Source organism: Sciurus carolinensis, chromosome X, assembly GCF_902686445.1.
Source record: "Sciurus carolinensis chromosome X, mSciCar1.2, whole genome shotgun sequence".
In the NCBI taxonomy this organism is placed as follows: Eukaryota; Metazoa; Chordata; class Mammalia; order Rodentia; family Sciuridae; genus Sciurus; species Sciurus carolinensis.
The window spans coordinates 129236865-129257385 of record NC_062232.1 but is presented as its reverse complement, the minus strand read 5'-3'; the positions used below and the strand labels follow the sequence as shown (position 1 = coordinate 129257385).

Sequence of the window (20521 nt, the reverse complement as noted above, 5' to 3'; positions counted from 1 at the left end):
CCGACAGTAAGCAATTCAGAGGAGGAAAAGTTTGTTTTGGGGTCCCATTTTCAGAGCTTCAGTCCATTGCCAGCCAGCTGGCCAGCTCCATTGCTCTGGGCCTGAGGTGAGGCAGCACATCTTGGCCGGGGTGAGGGGTGCGTGATGTGGGGGACAGCTGCTCACTTTGTGGCAGCCAGGAAGTACAGAGACAGAGGGAGAAGCCAGAGAAACAAGATATAATCCCCAAGGGTAGGGCCCCCAGTGACCCTCCAGTCGTGCTCCACCTGCCTACAGTTACCACCCACTACAGTAGTCCTTTCAGATTATTAACCCATCGAATGCATTGATCCACAGGTTAGGTTACAGCTCTCATGACCTAATTGTGTCCCTTCTGAACATTCCTGCATTGGCACAGGAGCTTCTGGGGGACACCTCACATCCAAAGCACAACCCCCAGCATTTACCACCCCCGACCCCTGCAGGGGGTGGAAAAGCCTGGGGAGCAAGACCACATGGGCAAGCCAAAGTCCAACCACGAGGCCAACTCCAATGTGACCTGCTTCTGGGAAATGGCTGAGTGTTCAAAATGAGAATGCCTTCGATCTTGATGCTAGCAACTTTCTCCTGGAACCCGGCCAGCGATATGTCTCTGGGATGGGGAGGAGAGAAGCAAAGGAGATTGACGGAAGAGGAACCCGGAGTGTCGGGTGAACTCGTGGGAGGATGCCCAACCTCGCCACCGACTAAGGGAATGCAAGGCACGTGATGACAAGGTAGCATTCTCCCCTTGGGATGGACAAATGGTCAAGGCTGGACGAGACCAAATGTCGCTCAGGCTGTGGGACTCTCAGGGCCACTCCCATGATGATGGTGGGAGGGAACACGGGTTCAGTCACTCACGGGAGAAAAAAAACCGATGAGCAGCACCTGGTCATGGCAGCGATGGGCACAGCCCAAGACCCAGCACAGCCACTTCTTGCTCTACACCCTGGAGCCTCTCTCACTGATGGCAGCTCAGAGAGGCATGCAGGGAGTGGTCGGCAGCAGTGTCTGTAACAGCCCAACACTGGGAACAGCCCAAGTGCCTCTTCATAGGGTCTTAGACAAACAGATCAGGGTGGTGGGTGAGCAAGCTGGGCACCCAGGGGGGAAACCTCGACCAGCACAGCTGTACTGGGAAAAGCAAGTCGCCAAAGAGTGTGCCAGGCAGGGAAAAAGAAGTGGGCCCGGCAACCACACCGGAGGTGTGAGCCGGTGTGAAACTCTTTTCCATCTGACTGGTAGAGAGGCTGTCCACACCGCCCTTGACTCCTGTGGCAGGTCAGAGTCAGGGTGGCCAGGCTCACAGGGACTGACACCCAGGCAGCACTGCCCTCGCACAGTGACTAGCCCAGGAAGCAAAGGAAAAGGCCAGGACCTTTGGAAGGCTGACTTGGGGCCAGACTGATGGAGGCCTCAGGGTGGTGGGACAACCATGCCGCCCTCTGGGCCAAGAGTGCGACCCCTGCCCCCAGCTCATCAAGCTGTGGAGGGCCCAGCGGGCAGGGGAAAACTTGAGCACCCTGCTCCCAGCAGAATGCCTCTTCCTACACACACTCAGGCAGAGGCCCCAGAGACCCCAGTTGTGTCTCTGACAAGAGGAGGCAGGGACTTGCCAAAGGACAGGCAGTAAGATAATACAGGCCCAAGGAGCTGGGCTCAAAGCAGCGAAACCGGTTCTTGGGTCTTGGGTCTTGCAGCGCGCAGAGCAGGAAAGGCCTGGGCAAACCCGAGAGTTCGGTCACCCTCCTGCGGGAGGGCAGTGAAGCGCCTAGGTCCTTGGTATACCCAGCGCGCTCCACTGAGATGGGCAGCGCCTGGATAGATGCACCCTCGGTGGGGTGGCGTGGTGAGCACACAAACGCACGCAGCACCCACCTCATGGAATCACACCTGGACCCAGTGCCCCTCGCCTGGCCCAGCGACCAGACCAATCCTCTCCTGGGTGGGAATGGAAAAGAGGACAGCAGGCTAAGAAGCCCCAGAGCACCTGCTCCCCGCCCCTGGCCAGAACGCAGCAGCGCAGCTGGGCCCACCCCTGGCCGCTTTCTAGTAGACACCTTGGGTGCAGACCCCTGGCCACGCTGGCACCCCGAGGGCACGTGCGGGTGGACCCCAGACGCGGGACCGGCTGGGGAGAGCCGAAGGCGCGGGGTCTCGAGACACCGACACCCTGACCCACCCCCCCGGGGGGCTCCACCCGTGCCAGGGCGGGAGCGGGGGCGGGAGGAGGAGCAGGTGACGTCACCCGCGGTCCCCGGGTGCCCGCGGCGGCGGCGACAGCCCGGCCGCGTGACCCGCGCGCGCCAATGGCCCGGCGGTCTCCGGGGCGACGCGGAGGGTCCGCGCTCCACCGCCACCGCGCCCCCGCCCCGCGTCCGCACTGCAGAGAGCGGTGGCGAGCAGGCGCCGGCGCACTGGCCCACGTGCCGCGCCGAGAGAGCGAGAGCCGGAGGCAGAGCCAGCGACAGGGCGAGGGAGCGAGGGGCGACTGACCCCGCCGCCGCTCTGCGCAGCCCGGAGCCCGCGCCGCGGGGCCCGGGACCAGGAAGGACCCCGCCCCAGCCGGAGGTACCGTACCCCGGGAGGGGCCGCTTGGCCCGGGGAGACCCCAGGGCCCTCCGCCCGAGCCGGCCCAACTGCAGCAGCCCGCGGGGCCCCCGGGGGGCGGCGTGGGAGGGCGCTGTGGCCGGCGGGCTCCCGCAGGGACCCGTGCAGGGTGGGGCGGGGGTCGGGACAGGAGGGGCGGCCGGGGTGGGAGTGGGGGGGTTGGGCATTAACCTCGCTGTCGCCCCGTTCGCATTCACAGGCTGTGGAGACCTGGGCTGTTCTCCCCGAGTCCTAGGCTCCCGCCCCAGGGCGTTTTCCCCAGTAACAGCCTGGTCAGCCCCGGGAGCTGCTCCCTGCCCCTAATATCAGCCCAGCGTGGGCCGAAATTTCGGGCGATGGCGGTGACGATGCTGCAGGACTGGTGCAGGTGGATGGGCGTCAACGCTCGCAGGGGCCTGCTCATCCTGGGCATCCCGGAGGACTGTGATGAAGCCGAATTCCAAGAGTCCCTGGAGGCTGCCCTGTGGCCTATGGGCCACTTTACTGTGCTGGGCAAAGTGTTCCGAGAGGAGGATAACGCCACTGCGGCCCTGGTCGAGCTTGACCGGGAAGTCAACTATGCTTTGGTCCCCAGGGAAATCCCGGGCACCGGGGGCCCCTGGAACGTGGTCTTTGTGCCCCGTTGCTCGGGCGAGGAGTTTCTCGGTCGCGTGCTCCACTTCCTGGAGCAACAGGGGCAGACGGTGGAAAGTGTGGCCGGTGCCCTGGGTCTGGGGCTGCGCAGGGTGTGCTGGCTGCGATCCGTCAGTCAGGCGATCCAGCCCTGGGTGGAGACTGTGAGGTACCAGCGCCTGGGCGTGTTTTCCGGGAGGGACCAGCCGGCCCCCGGGGAGGAATCCTTTGAGACCTGGCTAGACCACACCACTGACATGCTGCATGTGTGGCAGGGGGTCTCGGAAAGGGAGAGGAGGAGGAGGCTGATGGAAGGCTTGCGAGGGACCGCCCTGCAGCTAGTGCATGGGCTCCTGGCGGAGAATCCCGCCAGGACTGCTCAGGACTGCCTGGCGGCCCTGATCCAGGTGTTTGGAGACAACGAGTCCCAGGCTACCATCCGGGTGAAGTGTTTGACTGCTCAGCAGCAGTCAGGCGAGCGTCTCTCCGCCTTCGTGTTGCGGCTGGAAGTCCTTCTGCAGAAAGCCATCGAGAAGGGGGCCCTGGCCAGGGCCTCCGCTGACCACGTGCGCCTGAGGCAGGTGCTCACCAGGGCCAACCTGATCGAGCCTCTGGATGAAGCCCTGAGGAAGCTGAGAATGGTTGGGAGGTCTCCCACATTCCTGGAAATGCTAGGGCTCGTCCGCGAGTCCGAGGCATGGGAGGCCAGTCTAGCTGGGAGCGTTAGGGCCCCAGCAGAGGAAGGGGCTGGTGCCCACGCTGATGCCCAGGCTGATGCCAGGGCCAATGCTAATGCAGAGGATGAGAAGGTGGAGAAGGAGGAAGAGGAGGTGGGCCAGCAGCAGGAGGAGGTGGTGGTGGAGGAGGAACAGGAGGAGGAGGAGGAGGAGGAGGAGGAGGGGGAAAGGGAAGACCAAGGCCATGATCATGCCCCTGCAGGCCTAGGCCAGGCAGGACCCACTGAGGCCCCAGGGGGCCCCACCCCAGCTCAGATGGGCAGTGCTTCTGACGCCAGCCCAGGAGGGCCTGGTTGTGGGCCTGAGGGCCTGGCCCAGGCAGAAGAGCAGGAAGCTGAGGAGCCCCCGCTGGAAGAGCTCAAGGACATCCCAGAGGAGTCGGGAAATGAGGATGGAGCTGGGGAGACTGGCCACCCTGAGTCCTCCCCAGGTGAATAGGCTCAGAAGGCCCAGGGGCCTCCTCTCCTCTCAGGCAGCAGAGCCCTGGAGGCAGGGGCAGGCCAGGCCAGGGCCTCCGCCTCACCCCACATCAGAAGCAGGGCCCAGGGCAGGGCTTGCCCAGCCCAAAGCAAGTCCCTGGATGCCCCCAGCTCTCCAAAGAGGCCCTGGCCACCACCACCAGACCTTCCCGGTGACCCCAGTGACCACGTTTGGCACCAAATGGAGCAGGGAGAGGTGCCGGTCCCCATGGAAGCCCCAGCCCCAGTCCTGGCCTAGATGGGGGGCTGAAGACACCTGCCACCTGCACTGGACTGGGAGACATTGGGGGAAAAGTCCATCTCAAGGGTGCCAGCTGCCTGGCTCCCCCAACAGGGGCATACCACCCCCATTCAGTGTCCCCGGGAGCCCACCCTTATCCGTAGGCCCCATAAAGACCCACCTCAAGCAAACACCCACCCCCACACCAGCCATCGTTCCTGTGCAAAGCCGTGAGGTGTGTGTCAAGCCCGGGCGGAGGTCCCTGCCCTCGCCGCCGGCCAGCTCCAGGCCCGGGCTCGTGCCGTGAGCTTCTGGGCGAGCCAAGGCCCTGCTCGCTCCTGTCCAGTGTCGTGAGCTCAACCTCTGCTTTCTCGGTGTAGATCTAGGCCAGCTGCCTGCCGCTTGTTCCCGTGGAGATGTGTGTGTGTTCTTATCTGAGCAGTTCCTCCCAGGAGGCCCTGAGCCCAGTCCCCAAGAGACGGAGACCCGGACGGCGGGAAGGATGGACGGCGAGGGCGTGGCTGACGGCCACGGCGTGGTGGTGATGTGGCGTCGCCTCGGGCAGGAAGCACCGGACCTTGGATGGAGGGGAAGGGCCGGGCCTGTGCGTGGACGTTCCACCCCTGTTGTCGCTTGTGACTCAGTTTCCTCGGCTTGGGGGTGTTCCCTGTCGTGCTTTGCAGTGTGCCGTGACTGTCCTGTGCCCGCCGTAGGGCAGGGGCCGCCCCACAGCAAGTCAGCCAGCCCCTCAGGGGGTTCCCGGTTGGAAGCCAGTGCTCATTGCCAGAGGCCATGGTCCTGGCGAGAGGCAGACCTGGGGCCCTCAGGAAGGGAGAAGGTGGCGGGAGGGCCCCAGCGTGGAGACCAGGGAGGAGGCACCTGTCTGCAGGTGTCCAGGAGGAGGGGGGCCCGGGACCTGTGGCCTCGAGTGGTCGTGAGGAGTCCCTTTAGGTGTTGTCATCCCCTTCTCTTCAATGGTTTCTGTACATGTTTCTCTTCAATAAATCTCATGGATGTTCCAGCTGAGTCTTGTGCTTCCATTAGGGATGGGATGGGGACACAGTGGCAGGGTTAAAATGTTGGGGTACGTGTGGGCCAGGTCCATCAAGTGCTATCGGGTTCCCTGGGCTGGCCGGTGCCTGCTGACTGCATGCAGGTGGGTGCAGGTGGGCATTACTTATTCCAGTGGAGTAATGTCAGAAGAGGTCAGCAAAACACAAGATTTCCATCAGATCCAGTATTTCATAACATTCATTACAGAAGCAGCACAGGTTTCACGTCAATGTCATGGATCAAAATGCACACAATTAAGATTGCAAAGCGAATCTTTCTCGTTAAAGACACCAGGGCCGCATCTACAGTTCAGTGGCAGAGTGGTTGCCTAACACATGTGAGGCACTGGGTTCAATTCTCGCTAGCACCATTAATAAATAAATAGAAGTATTCTGACCATTGGCACTGTCTGCCTGGCTCCCCTGGTCCCTTGGGAATGAGTGGGTGAGGCATTGAAGTGAGGATGCAGGACTGCAGGATCCCTGGCGGTGCACTGGAGGTGGGGGGGGATGGGGCATCCAGCCAGGTCAGAGAGGCCACATATGAGCTCCCCAGCTAGCAAACCAGGTCAGGGAAAGGTCCCAGAAGGACACTGGCATGAGGTCAGATGTCTCTAGTAGGAACTGTGTGCAGGACCAGGAGGGCAGTGGTGACATTCTCCAGGCCACCTTGCCAACAGGTGGCCAGTGCTAGCTCAGAGATTCTCCACTGTACAGATGAAGGTCCCTTTGCAACAAAATAGTTCTAAAAACCATACACCAATACCAAGATAGCAGAGATATTGGAAATAAAATCACATGCTATATTAGAATGTTTCTGTCAATGACCAATGGCATATAAGAAGGTGGTCCTATAATATTACAATGCAGTTGAAAAATTTGTGTCACCTATAGTCATGCTTCTGTAACCCAAGAGTTTGTGGCAATGTCTGTGTACATAAGTCTTATCTGCTGTTGGTAACATAAAGTATAGCACATGCAAATATGTATAGGATATATTGATTGATAATCATGATAAACAACTATCATTTTTGTATTTACTGTATATTTTTATCATTTTAAATGTGTATATGATTGTAATGTAAAACCATCATATTGTGGCCTCATGGATCTCTCATTTACTGTATCGGTTGATTGCAACACATTTTCTGTGCTAGAGTTAATCAGTTGCTTTATTCATCAGAATAGAAAAAATCCTTCCCAATGTCATTAAAGGGCTATGCTGGTGATTGATATGGAAATGAGAGAAAATATGACATTATGACTATGGTTATTTCTCACAAACCATGTCAGCAATCCTTCTCCATCCTGGTAGGCCAGCCTGTATTTTCCAGGCAATTGCATTTTAGCTACATGCAAGACCCTGTCCTTCATCTGGACACTGTGTCCCCTCTGCTCACTGGATCTGATGGAAATCTTGTGTTTTGCTGACCTCTTCTGACATTACTCCACTGGAATAAGTAATGCCCACCTGCACCCACCTGCATGCAGTCAGCAGGCACCGGCCAGCCCAGGGAACCCGATAGCACTTGATGGACCTGGCCCACACGTACCCCAACATTTTAACCCTGCCACTGTGTCCCCATCCCATCCCTAATGGAAGCACAAGACTCAGCTGGAACATCCATGAGATTTATTGAAGAGAAACATGTACAGAAACCATTGAAGAGAAGGGGATGACAACACCTAAAGGGACTCCTCACGACCACTCGAGGCCACAGGTCCCGGGCCCCCCTCCTCCTGGACACCTGCAGACAGGTGCCTCCTCCCTGGTCTCCACGCTGGGGCCCTCCCGCCACCTTCTCCCTTCCTGAGGGCCCCAGGTCTGCCTCTCGCCAGGACCATGGCCTCTGGCAATGAGCACTGGCTTCCAACCGGGAACCCCCTGAGGGGCTGGCTGACTTGCTGTGGGGCGGCCCCTGCCCTACGGCGGGCACAGGACAGTCACGGCACACTGCAAAGCACGACAGGGAACACCCCCAAGCCGAGGAAACTGAGTCACAAGCGACAACAGGGGTGGAACGTCCACGCACAGGCCCGGCCCTTCCCCTCCATCCAAGGTCCGGTGCTTCCTGCCCGAGGCGACGCCACATCACCACCACGCCGTGGCCGTCAGCCACGCCCTCGCCGTCCATCCTTCCCGCCGTCCGGGTCTCCGTCTCTTGGGGACTGGGCTCAGGGCCTCCTGGGAGGAACTGCTCAGATAAGAACACACACACATCTCCACGGGAACAAGCGGCAGGCAGCTGGCCTAGATCTACACCGAGAAAGCAGAGGTTGAGCTCACGACACTGGACAGGAGCGAGCAGGGCCTTGGCTCGCCCAGAAGCTCACGGCACGAGCCCGGGCCTGGAGCTGGCCGGCGGCGAGGGCAGGGACCTCCGCCCGGGCTTGACACACACCTCACGGCTTTGCACAGGAACGATGGCTGGTGTGGGGGTGGGTGTTTGCTTGAGGTGGGTCTTTATGGGGCCTACGGATAAGGGTGGGCTCCCGGGGACACTGAATGGGGGTGGTATGCCCCTGTTGGGGGAGCCAGGCAGCTGGCACCCTTGAGATGGACTTTTCCCCCAATGTCTCCCAGTCCAGTGCAGGTGGCAGGTGTCTTCAGCCCCCCATCTAGGCCAGGACTGGGGCTGGGGCTTCCATGGGGACCGGCACCTCTCCCTGCTCCATTTGGTGCCAAACGTGGTCACTGGGGTCACCGGGAAGGTCTGGTGGTGGTGGCCAGGGCCTCTTTGGAGAGCTGGGGGCATCCAGGGACTTGCTTTGGGCTGGGCAAGCCCTGCCCTGGGCCCTGCTTCTGATGTGGGGTGAGGCGGAGGCCCTGGCCTGGCCTGCCCCTGCCTCCAGGGCTCTGCTGCCTGAGAGGAGAGGAGGCCCCTGGGCCTTCTGAGCCTATTCACCTGGGGAGGACTCAGGGTGGCCAGTCTCCCCAGCTCCATCCTCATTTCCCGACTCCTCTGGGATGTCCTTGAGCTCTTCCAGCGGGGGCTCCTCAGCTTCCTGCTCTTCTGCCTGGGCCAGGCCCTCAGGCCCACAACCAGGCCCTCCTGGGCTGGCGTCAGAAGCACTGCCCATCTGAGCTGGGGTGGGGCCCCCTGGGGCCTCAGTGGGTCCTGCCTGGCCTAGGCCTGCAGGGGCATGATCATGGCCTTGGTCTTCCCTTTCCCCCTCCTCCTCCTCCTCCTCCTCCTCCTCCTGTTCCTCCTCCACCACCACCTCCTCCTGCTGCTGGCCCACCTCCTCTTCCTCCTTCTCCACCTTCTCATCCTCTGCATTAGCATTGGCCCTGGCATCAGCCTGGGCATCAGCGTGGGCACCAGCCCCTTCCTCTGCTGGGGCCCTAACGCTCCCAGCTAGACTGGCCTCCCATGCCTCGGACTCGCGGACGAGCCCTAGCATTTCCAGGAATGTGGGAGACCTCCCAACCATTCTCAGCTTCCTCAGGGCTTCATCCAGAGGCTCGATCAGGTTGGCCCTGGTGAGCACCTGCCTCAGGCGCACGTGGTCAGCGGAGGCCCTGGCCAGGGCCCCCTTCTCGATGGCTTTCTGCAGAAGGACTTCCAGCCGCAACACGAAGGCGGAGAGACGCTCGCCTGACTGCTGCTGAGCAGTCAAACACTTCACCCGGATGGTAGCCTGGGACTCGTTGTCTCCAAACACCTGGATCAGGGCCGCCAGGCAGTCCTGAGCAGTCCTGGCGGGATTCTCCGCCAGGAGCCCATGCACTAGCTGCAGGGCGGTCCCTCGCAAGCCTTCCATCAGCCTCCTCCTCCTCTCCCTTTCCGAGACCCCCTGCCACACATGCAGCATGTCAGTGGTGTGGTCTAGCCAGGTCTCAAAGGATTCCTCCCCGGGGGCCGGCTGGTCCCTCCCGGAAAACACGCCCAGGCGCTGGTACCTCACAGTCTCCACCCAGGGCTGGATCGCCTGACTGACGGATCGCAGCCAGCACACCCTGCGCAGCCCCAGACCCAGGGCACCGGCCACACTTTCCACCGTCTGCCCCTGTTGCTCCAGGAAGTGGAGCACGCGACCGAGAAACTCCTCGCCCGAGCAACGGGGCACAAAGACCACGTTCCAGGGGCCCCCGGTGCCCGGGATTTCCCTGGGGACCAAAGCATAGTTGACTTCCCGGTCAAGCTCGACCAGGGCCGCAGTGGCGTTATCCTCCTCTCGGAACACTTTGCCCAGCACAGTAAAGTGGCCCATAGGCCACAGGGCAGCCTCCAGGGACTCTTGGAATTCGGCTTCATCACAGTCCTCCGGGATGCCCAGGATGAGCAGGCCCCTGCGAGCGTTGACGCCCATCCACCTGCACCAGTCCTGCAGCATCGTCACCGCCATCGCCCGAAATTTCGGCCCACGCTGGGCTGATATTAGGGGCAGGGAGCAGCTCCCGGGGCTGACCAGGCTGTTACTGGGGAAAACGCCCTGGGGCGGGAGCCTAGGACTCGGGGAGAACAGCCCAGGTCTCCACAGCCTGTGAATGCGAACGGGGCGACAGCGAGGTTAATGCCCAACCCCCCCACTCCCACCCCGGCCGCCCCTCCTGTCCCGACCCCCGCCCCACCCTGCACGGGTCCCTGCGGGAGCCCGCCGGCCACAGCGCCCTCCCACGCCGCCCCCCGGGGGCCCCGCGGGCTGCTGCAGTTGGGCCGGCTCGGGCGGAGGGCCCTGGGGTCTCCCCGGGCCAAGCGGCCCCTCCCGGGGTACGGTACCTCCGGCTGGGGCGGGGTCCTTCCTGGTCCCGGGCCCCGCGGCGCGGGCTCCGGGCTGCGCAGAGCGGCGGCGGGGTCAGTCGCCCCTCGCTCCCTCGCCCTGTCGCTGGCTCTGCCTCCGGCTCTCGCTCTCTCGGCGCGGCACGTGGGCCAGTGCGCCGGCGCCTGCTCGCCACCGCTCTCTGCAGTGCGGACGCGGGGCGGGGGCGCGGTGGCGGTGGAGCGCGGACCCTCCGCGTCGCCCCGGAGACCGCCGGGCCATTGGCGCGCGCGGGTCACGCGGCCGGGCTGTCGCCGCCGCCGCGGGCACCCGGGGACCGCGGGTGACGTCACCTGCTCCTCCTCCCGCCCCCGCTCCCGCCCTGGCACGGGTGGAGCCCCCCGGGGGGGTGGGTCAGGGTGTCGGTGTCTCGAGACCCCGCGCCTTCGGCTCTCCCCAGCCGGTCCCGCGTCTGGGGTCCACCCGCACGTGCCCTCGGGGTGCCAGCGTGGCCAGGGGTCTGCACCCAAGGTGTCTACTAGAAAGCGGCCAGGGGTGGGCCCAGCTGCGCTGCTGCGTTCTGGCCAGGGGCGGGGAGCAGGTGCTCTGGGGCTTCTTAGCCTGCTGTCCTCTTTTCCATTCCCACCCAGGAGAGGATTGGTCTGGTCGCTGGGCCAGGCGAGGGGCACTGGGTCCAGGTGTGATTCCATGAGGTGGGTGCTGCGTGCGTTTGTGTGCTCACCACGCCACCCCACCGAGGGTGCATCTATCCAGGCGCTGCCCATCTCAGTGGAGCGCGCTGGGTATACCAAGGACCTAGGCGCTTCACTGCCCTCCCGCAGGAGGGTGACCGAACTCTCGGGTTTGCCCAGGCCTTTCCTGCTCTGCGCGCTGCAAGACCCAAGACCCAAGAACCGGTTTCGCTGCTTTGAGCCCAGCTCCTTGGGCCTGTATTATCTTACTGCCTGTCCTTTGGCAAGTCCCTGCCTCCTCTTGTCAGAGACACAACTGGGGTCTCTGGGGCCTCTGCCTGAGTGTGTGTAGGAAGAGGCATTCTGCTGGGAGCAGGGTGCTCAAGTTTTCCCCTGCCCGCTGGGCCCTCCACAGCTTGATGAGCTGGGGGCAGGGGTCGCACTCTTGGCCCAGAGGGCGGCATGGTTGTCCCACCACCCTGAGGCCTCCATCAGTCTGGCCCCAAGTCAGCCTTCCAAAGGTCCTGGCCTTTTCCTTTGCTTCCTGGGCTAGTCACTGTGCGAGGGCAGTGCTGCCTGGGTGTCAGTCCCTGTGAGCCTGGCCACCCTGACTCTGACCTGCCACAGGAGTCAAGGGCGGTGTGGACAGCCTCTCTACCAGTCAGATGGAAAAGAGTTTCACACCGGCTCACACCTCCGGTGTGGTTGCCGGGCCCACTTCTTTTTCCCTGCCTGGCACACTCTTTGGCGACTTGCTTTTCCCAGTACAGCTGTGCTGGTCGAGGTTTCCCCCCTGGGTGCCCAGCTTGCTCACCCACCACCCTGATCTGTTTGTCTAAGACCCTATGAAGAGGCACTTGGGCTGTTCCCAGTGTTGGGCTGTTACAGACACTGCTGCCGACCACTCCCTGCATGCCTCTCTGAGCTGCCATCAGTGAGAGAGGCTCCAGGGTGTAGAGCAAGAAGTGGCTGTGCTGGGTCTTGGGCTGTGCCCATCGCTGCCATGACCAGGTGCTGCTCATCGGTTTTTTTTCTCCCGTGAGTGACTGAACCCGTGTTCCCTCCCACCATCATCATGGGAGTGGCCCTGAGAGTCCCACAGCCTGAGCGACATTTGGTCTCGTCCAGCCTTGACCATTTGTCCATCCCAAGGGGAGAATGCTACCTTGTCATCACGTGCCTTGCATTCCCTTAGTCGGTGGCGAGGTTGGGCATCCTCCCACGAGTTCACCCGACACTCCGGGTTCCTCTTCCGTCAATCTCCTTTGCTTCTCTCCTCCCCATCCCAGAGACATATCGCTGGCCGGGTTCCAGGAGAAAGTTGCTAGCATCAAGATCGAAGGCATTCTCATTTTGAACACTCAGCCATTTCCCAGAAGCAGGTCACATTGGAGTTGGCCTCGTGGTTGGACTTTGGCTTGCCCATGTGGTCTTGCTCCCCAGGCTTTTCCACCCCCTGCAGGGGTCGGGGGTGGTAAATGCTGGGGGTTGTGCTTTGGATGTGAGGTGTCCCCCAGAAGCTCCTGTGCCAATGCAGGAATGTTCAGAAGGGACACAATTAGGTCATGAGAGCTGTAACCTAACCTGTGGATCAATGCATTCGATGGGTTAATAATCTGAAAGGACTACTGTAGTGGGTGGTAACTGTAGGCAGGTGGAGCACGACTGGAGGGTCACTGGGGGCCCTACCCTTGGGGATTATATCTTGTTTCTCTGGCTTCTCCCTCTGTCTCTGTACTTCCTGGCTGCCACAAAGTGAGCAGCTGTCCCCCACATCACGCACCCCTCACCCCGGCCAAGATGTGCTGCCTCACCTCAGGCCCAGAGCAATGGAGCTGGCCAGCTGGCTGGCAATGGACTGAAGCTCTGAAAATGGGACCCCAAAACAAACTTTTCCTCCTCTGAATTGCTTACTGTCGGGTATTTTGTCCACTGCGATGACAAGCTGACTAACCCATTGTGCAAACCAAGAAACAGGTGTCTTTGGTCACAAACCAGCTCCCTCCGTTGGCATCATGTGTCTAATCCTTCCCCTTCTCCTTGAGGACCCATACTGCCTGTTCCGACACGGGCCAACTATTGCACTTAACACCTGCCGTGAGAATTTCTATCTCCTCGACCTCAGTGTTAGACTCGCCATGGCTTATACCACATGTCACCCTCTTTCTTGGTTTTGCCGTGATGTTTCTGGGGTCCTTCTCCAGAGAGAGCACTCCCATGGAAATATTCTCGGGTGGGTCTGGGGTCACCAACTAACCCGGCTGGCCTACAGGCTGACGACTATCAATATGGCTTGTCCTGTTTTCAGTGTCACCTCTTCCCACTCTCCCTCCCTCCCCATCTCTCCCTCCCTCCCCATCTCTCCCTCCCTCCCTTCCCTGCTGACTCCAAGTCCAAGACTCTGGCTCTGTCTGGGATGTGTGTGTGGGGGGGCTCATCTCCCTCCATCCTCACCAGCATTTGGACTGTGACACCTCAACTGTCTTTCCTTTGTCACTTCTCTGCCCCCCCTGTCTCCACCTCTCAGCAGGCTTGGCTCTCCTTGCTTCCCCAACCCCTTTCCTTCCTTGGCTTCTGTAACCACCTGCCCCGGCCCTTCAGACTGAGCTCCTCCCTCTCTGCTGGCCTTTACTTTGTTTGTCCTTGGAAGACCTCCTCCTCCTCCTCCAACTCCTTGTTTGCTGGGGCTCAGCATGGTGGAGGAGGGTTCCCAGGCTCAGCCCAGGGGCATTCAGTGCCTCCAAGGGATCTTCTGTGTCTGGATACATGCCCTCCCCTGAGCGCCACACGGATGCCTCAAACTGCCCACTTGGATGCCCCGTGGGAATTTTGGAGTTCAGACGTGCAAGCTGGATTGCTCTGTCCCCCTCAGCACATGGGCTCCTTCCCCAGGCTTCCACAACTGCCCAAAGGGCTCCACCTTCCACCTGCTTGCTCAAGCTAAGATGGCAGGATTCCTCCCCGCTCTCTTTATTCCGCACCCCCAAATCCAACCCCTCACGGCCTCTACTCTACTCCCCCACCCCCGTGGCAGCCAGGGCAATCCATCCCTTGGCAGCACCACCGGACCCTGCTCCTCCCCTTGAGGCGTACTCACCCTGGGTCCCCATCTCCTTACAGTGAACCCAAGGTTCCCATTCTCATCAGTGGCCCCGCCCCACCCCTCACAGTTGTCTACCTCTTGGGGTCCTCGTCCCCTGCCACTGGTCCCAAGCCTCTCTCACCTGATGCCTGCTGAATCGGCCCTTTGGGCTGCTCCCCAGCACACTCAGTTCATCCCTACCTTCAGCCTCTGCCTCCCCTCCTTCCTCTGTGTGCCACGCCCACCGCACCTCAAGAACTGCCCATGGTGGCAGCCTCCTCCTCTTCAGGTTCTTCCCCCTCCTGGTTCAGCAGGTCCTCCCCTCCTCCCACAGGCTTCCTCTGCCTGGCCACGCGAATCACCAGTGGACCCTGGAATCCTCTCTCTGCATGTTCCTACTAGCAGTGCTGATTTGCATGTCACCACCACATAGATGCTGGTTTGCATCTTTGCTTTAGGGTGTCAGGGGCTCCCTCACCAGATAGCAAGCTGGCATCCCACCAGAAGGGGCCTCACCTGTATGTCCTAGTCCATTTGCACTGCTGTAACAAAACACCAGAAGCTAGGTAATTTGTAAAGGACAGAAATTGATCTCTCACAGTTCTGGGCCCAGGGCAGTTCCTCTCTGCCTAGGCTGGGGACTGAGATGGACTTCACAGCACGTGCAGCCCACCACTGGCTCCCAGTGAGCTTGCAGCCAGCTAACTTCCACTGGCATATTTTCTCCTCATGCTTTCTTCCAGCCCAGGATCCCCCACCCTGTGCATGTGCCACTGACTCTCCTAACCCAAGGGGTGGGCTCACTTTCCTCTCTAGGCAGCACCCTCCAGTAATCTGCTAAATGCAAACCCTGTCCGAGTCCCCTGCCCCTGCTCACTCTGCCCTCTGAGCCTGCTGGGCCTGCCCACTTCAGCTGTGCGATTAGGACGGCGCCTCAGGAGTTGACCAGCATTTATGGGCACGGCCACAGCTTCCAGGAGAGAGGCCTTCAGATGGTTGCACCTGATCACAGTGACTTGTGTGCCTGTCTGCTGCTGGAGGACTCCATGGCTCTGGTTTCCTGAGTGTTGTGGGTTCAACTGCCGTTCCCTCACTCCCTGCAAATTCATATGGGGACGTCCTAGCGCCCGCTACCTCAGGACGTGACCTCATTGGGAGACAGGGTTGCTGCAGTTGTAATTAGTTAAATTTAGATGAGGTCATTCTGGAAGAGGGTGGGCCCCTGGTCCAAGATGACTGATGTCCTCGTGGAAAGGGTCCATTTGGACACAGACGCACATACCCAGGGGAGGATGCCATGTGAAGGTCGGAGTGAAGCTGCCTTGAGCCAAGGAATGCCTCTGGCCACCACAGACTGACTGGAAGGAATGCAACGGATCCTTCCTCAGAGCCCTGGGTAGAATCCAACCCTGCTAACACCTGTATTTGTCTTGTTTTCTCCACAAATTTGAGACTATAGGTTTCTTTTTGCTTGAATCTTTCTATTTATTGACTTTCACTAGCCCTAGGGTGTGAATACACCTGTGATATTTCATTTCCCTTCATATTTCTTTCCTTTCTTATGGATTATCTTTACTTTGCCAGTAGCAATGGCTCTGATGTGCCTTTGCAGTACTGAGACATCTTGTGTATCATTGTTGGGAGGCTGGTTGCCAAGGATACCAAAGCAATTGACTGGAGTTTGGTCTGCCTATCTACTCTTCTGTGTTGTTCTGCCATACTCTTATGGGCAAACCCTTCCTCTCTGTCCTCATTGGTGGCTCTGTGTAATGTCTTTTCTTCAATAGTCCAGGACCTACAAGAGAAAGCCTCCTGTTGTATTCTATACCAGAATTATAGGGGTTCTAGACAGTGATCGGAACCCTTGAATGCTATACACCATTTTCTGTGTTGAAAGACAGGTAATGAAATGTCCATTGCACACATGTAACCAATAGTAATAGCTGACAGAAAGCAAGATGTCTGGTTGAGCAATGAGACCTTCCTTGGGATCACCTGTTTTGGCTTACCTACTTAAAGGCACGGTCCTTCCACACTTCCTTGCAGAACTAGGCCTTTTTAGGATCACCTCAGAGTAGAGAAGGCAGCCAGAAATAAATGGCCTCCAGGCAGACTCCAGCTCCTCCCTCTTAGAACTGAGTGTTACCACTCTGAAGCTTTGGGCAATGGTATGAGAAGGAACAGAAAATGCCTCTAGGGGCTGACTGATGGCCATGCAAAATTGTAGTTTCCCACGGACTAATCTGGCTCAGGTCTGCAAGGAGATGCTGTCCATGAGGAATGTACTTGACTCTTAGCTACACTGTATTTCCAAGTTCAGCAAATGTTAGCACTTCAGCAAAAGTGGTCTCTGTGTTCACTCACCACCTCTCTAGCTACCTCTGGCATGACAAAAGTGCCCCCTCCATTTCTCCCAAACCGTGCCAAGCATTGATCCTTCTTGTTCACAGACATAAGCAGGTCATTCCTCTCCTTCACGTAATTCTAGGACAGTGGTTCTTCTCTGAATATCCAGGTGCTTGTTGCACATCTGGGGAAGATATTCACAGACCTTGGCATGGGTACTCAACCCTTCATGGCCCTATCTCACCTTCCCATGGATCTGTTCTACTATCCTTTCTTCCTCATTCACTGAACTGGTCCCCCTACCCTCTCCAGTCCCTAAATATCTACTGATCATTCAACCCCATTTACCTCAGGGTGAGCACCTTGACTCTGTGTAGTTTGTTAAGACTGTGAATTCCGTAAGAAGGAAGTCAAATGAGGTGTGGTCAACCAACAGCCCAACTATTGACTTGGAGACGCTTTCCAGTTGATGGCAAAGGAAGGGGAAAATCCAAGAAGCATGTGACATTCTCACTGAGCTGTGGAGTTGGGAGCTACTGAGGCATCTAGAATTTGAAGTCACTGTATAAGAGAGAAGGGGACCAGGCCTACAAAGAGTTCCTGAGGACTTCAAAAATTTCCCACTGAGTCTTTGGTTGCATACTGAACTCTGCATGCTCATATTGAGACACCACAGGTTGGACACAGAACACCTCCCAGAGAGCTATGAGCTGAACAACCAGAAATCACACAGTGTTCAGAGATGTTCAATTTTGCATTGACCATAGTGGACAAACCACATTGAAATCTGTAGACATTCAGTACAGAACACAGAAAGATCACACCTTAGGAGGAAGACTCAGCCCTGCAAGGTACACATTAACAAAGGGCTTTAGAAAAAGATGATCTGAAATTAGAAGAGGAAATATTGGGGAAGGGGAAGTGAATGGAGAAGAGTTAAAGGGAGGAAGTCAAAAGAGGGTAAGAGGGAGGGTGCAGGTGAACAAAGCATGATATATGCTTGCATAGAAATGTCAAACTTATTAATTTCTACAATTAATGTGCATTAATAATAATAATAATAATAAGAAGAAGAAGAAGAAGAAAGAAAGGAAGAAAAAAGAAAGAGAGAAAGAAAGAAAGAAGCCTCAAAAGACTCAGGATGGGTCTGTATTTTAACAAGTCTCACAACTCAATAACAACTCCCTGCTGGAATATAACTCAACACAAATTTAAGGGAAACAACAAAAACTAAGACATTCAACAACCTGACAGTCAAAATGTCCACTTCTGTAAAAAATTCCTAGACATTAGGAGTAAAACATGACCCATAATCAAGGATAAAATGTTTCAGAAGGCCCTGAAATGGCAATGTTTGAACAATAGGATTAGCAGATGAGGAATTAAAAATAACTAATGGAAATAAATGTTGTTCCAGAATTAAAAGGGAACCAATAAATATAATGAAAACCCAATGAGGAAGAACCCCAACAAAAAAATAACAAGTATAAGAAGAATCAAATAGAATCTCTACAACTGAAAAATTCCAAAGAGAAAATGTGCAGCTCTGTAGGAGACCCACAGGTAAAAAGCCAAATATTTTTCTACCAACACCCAAAATAAAATCAGTATCAAAAGAAAAGTCTTTTCTCAAATGCATCTTGACCCAACTTCTCACTCTTGATACAGAAATTAATTTAGATATATCCTAAGATGAAAAAGTGAAAGCTACAAAGAATATAAAATAAAACATAGGACAATGTCTTTACAAATGTGGACCAAGGAAATATCTCTTAGATAGAACCCTAAAAATGGTAATTTTAAAAGAAAAAAAAGATACAAAGAACTACTTCATCTTAATAAAATGCATCTGCTTATGAATACACATCATTAACAATATACACAGGAAATATATAACTGGTAGAAAATAATCCCAGCACATATATTTGAGTATTTTAACACATGTATCCTGAGTATTTTAACAAGTCACACAACTCAACAATAAAAAATAAGAGGATCCCAGTTGATAGCTGAGCAAGCACTTGAACAGGCACTTCCTTAAGGGAGAAAGACAGTTAATAAGCACACATACAAAATGCTCAATATTATTAGCCATCACAGAAATGCTAGTTAATGCCACAACAAGATACCAAAATGAGTCATCCAACACAATGCCTCAAAATTCAAAGATGACAACTCAAGATTTTTTTGGAGTCCCCTGAGAAACAGTTAACTCCGCAATGTGTGTATTAGTGTTCACAACAGCTTTGAAAATCTGTGTGAAGTTTCTTATAAAGTTAAATATACTCCTCCCCTGTGGCTTACTCATCCCATCTCTGCTTATTTACCCAAGAGAAGGGAAAATAATGTCCACAAAGGGACTCATGCAAGGAGTGTATTTTAATCACACAACAAAAACAGAAACATACAATGGTAGGAAACTTGCAAATGTGAATGTGCCAAATATTGGAATAAATGATTGCATTGTAGTGCCAGCTATAGGGCTTACCAGTTTGGGGTCAATAAAGTCTTATGACTTCTTTTGTGAGAAGCAATTTGTACCTCACTCTGCCTTCTCCCTAACTCTCTTATTTGATTCCTTAAACAAATAAAAAGCCCACCAACCAAGCAACACATGCACTCATACAAATTTACCTAAATATCATATGTTCTCTCATATAGGCGTTCACACACACACAGACATCCATTACCAACATTCACTGGCAATTACAAATTCATTATACATTTGCACATTCACCCTCACACCTATACACACCTCTCATGCATACACTCGAGACACAGTCATGTACACTCATTCATATGCACACATAACCACATGCTATCTCATTCTCACATATGGCACACTAATACACACACATTTACATAACACACAAACGTACACTCACACACATTAACACACATTCACTCACACTTGAAAACATACATACACACTCTCAAACACACTCAGTAACATGCACACATTCACACACCTTTTCACACGTTCAAACACATAGCTACATATTTTAGTCAGCTTTCTCATTGATGTGACCAAAAGATCTGATAAAAAATTTTAGATGAGGATAAGTTTATTTGGCACTCACAGTTTCAGAGGTTCAGTCCATAGACAACCAATCCCATTGCTCTGGGTGCAAGGTGAGAAAGAACATCATGGTGGAAGGGTGGAGGAGGAAAGCAGCTCAGAATACGACCATTAGGAAGCAAAGAGAACTCTGCTCACCAGTGACAAAATATAAACCCCAAAACCAAACCCGAGTGACCCACTTCCTCCAGCCACACCCTACCTGCACAGCCCAGCTAACCCCTACCACTGGATTAATGCACTGATCAAGTTAAACCTCTTATGACTCCAACATTTCACCTCCAAACTTCTAACATTGTCTTACACTTGAGCTTTTAGGGGGACACCTCATATCTAAACCATAACAACATTCATTGATATAGTGGCACAGACATTCACAAACTCATAACACTCTCACACCACCAAAAATAAAAATGCTTACATTTATTCATACATATTCTAAAACATATTCATATTGTTACTCATAATTCTCTCACATGCTGAAACTCTAACACCATCTCATACACATTCACATACATTGGTCTTGTTTTGATGTGCATATCCAATGTGCTGAGTGCTCTGAGCACTTCAAACCATCATGGGACCTCAGAGCCAGCCTGTTGTCCCACATCCACCCTTTAAAATCTTATCCACTTATGTTGGAAAAGCTCCCAGACTTCCATGGGGATCTAACCAGAAACTACCTAGATCCACCAATGTCATGGGCGGCTATATTTATTCAGGGTTCAATACCCAGTGAAACTGGATTGTGATCAATTTGGAAGTAAATACACCCCATAGCCTTTCCACGCATGTGCTCTGCACACATCACAATGTTAACCCTGCCACTGTGTCCCCTCTGCTCACCCCATCCCATCCCTAATGGAAGCACAAGACTCAGCTGGAAC

General features: G+C 55.9%; 2 protein-coding genes across 2 annotated transcripts; one reads left to right on the top strand and one right to left on the bottom strand.

Annotated features, from left to right (window-relative positions):
• The first annotated feature begins 2264 nt into the window (after positions 1 to 2264).
• Positions 2265 to 5694, top strand: LOC124972006 (paraneoplastic antigen-like protein 6B). The gene is made up of 2 exons (XM_047536077.1): positions 2265 to 2592; positions 2831 to 5694. The coding sequence occupies exon 2, from the start codon at positions 2967 to 2969 to the stop codon at positions 4416 to 4418; it is 1452 nt and encodes a 483-aa protein (XP_047392033.1). The 5' UTR covers positions 2265 to 2592; positions 2831 to 2966; the 3' UTR covers positions 4419 to 5694.
• Positions 5695 to 7353: 1659 nt separating this feature from the next.
• LOC124972008 (paraneoplastic antigen-like protein 6B) lies at positions 7354 to 10781 on the bottom strand. The gene is made up of 2 exons (XM_047536078.1): positions 10456 to 10781; positions 7354 to 10217 (listed from the first exon to the last, which is right to left on the bottom strand). Exon 2 carries the CDS (start codon positions 10079 to 10081, stop codon positions 8630 to 8632), a length of 1452 nt encoding a protein of 483 aa, XP_047392034.1. The 5' UTR covers positions 10082 to 10217; positions 10456 to 10781; the 3' UTR covers positions 7354 to 8629.
• Between the last annotated feature and the right edge of the window lie 9740 nt (positions 10782 to 20521).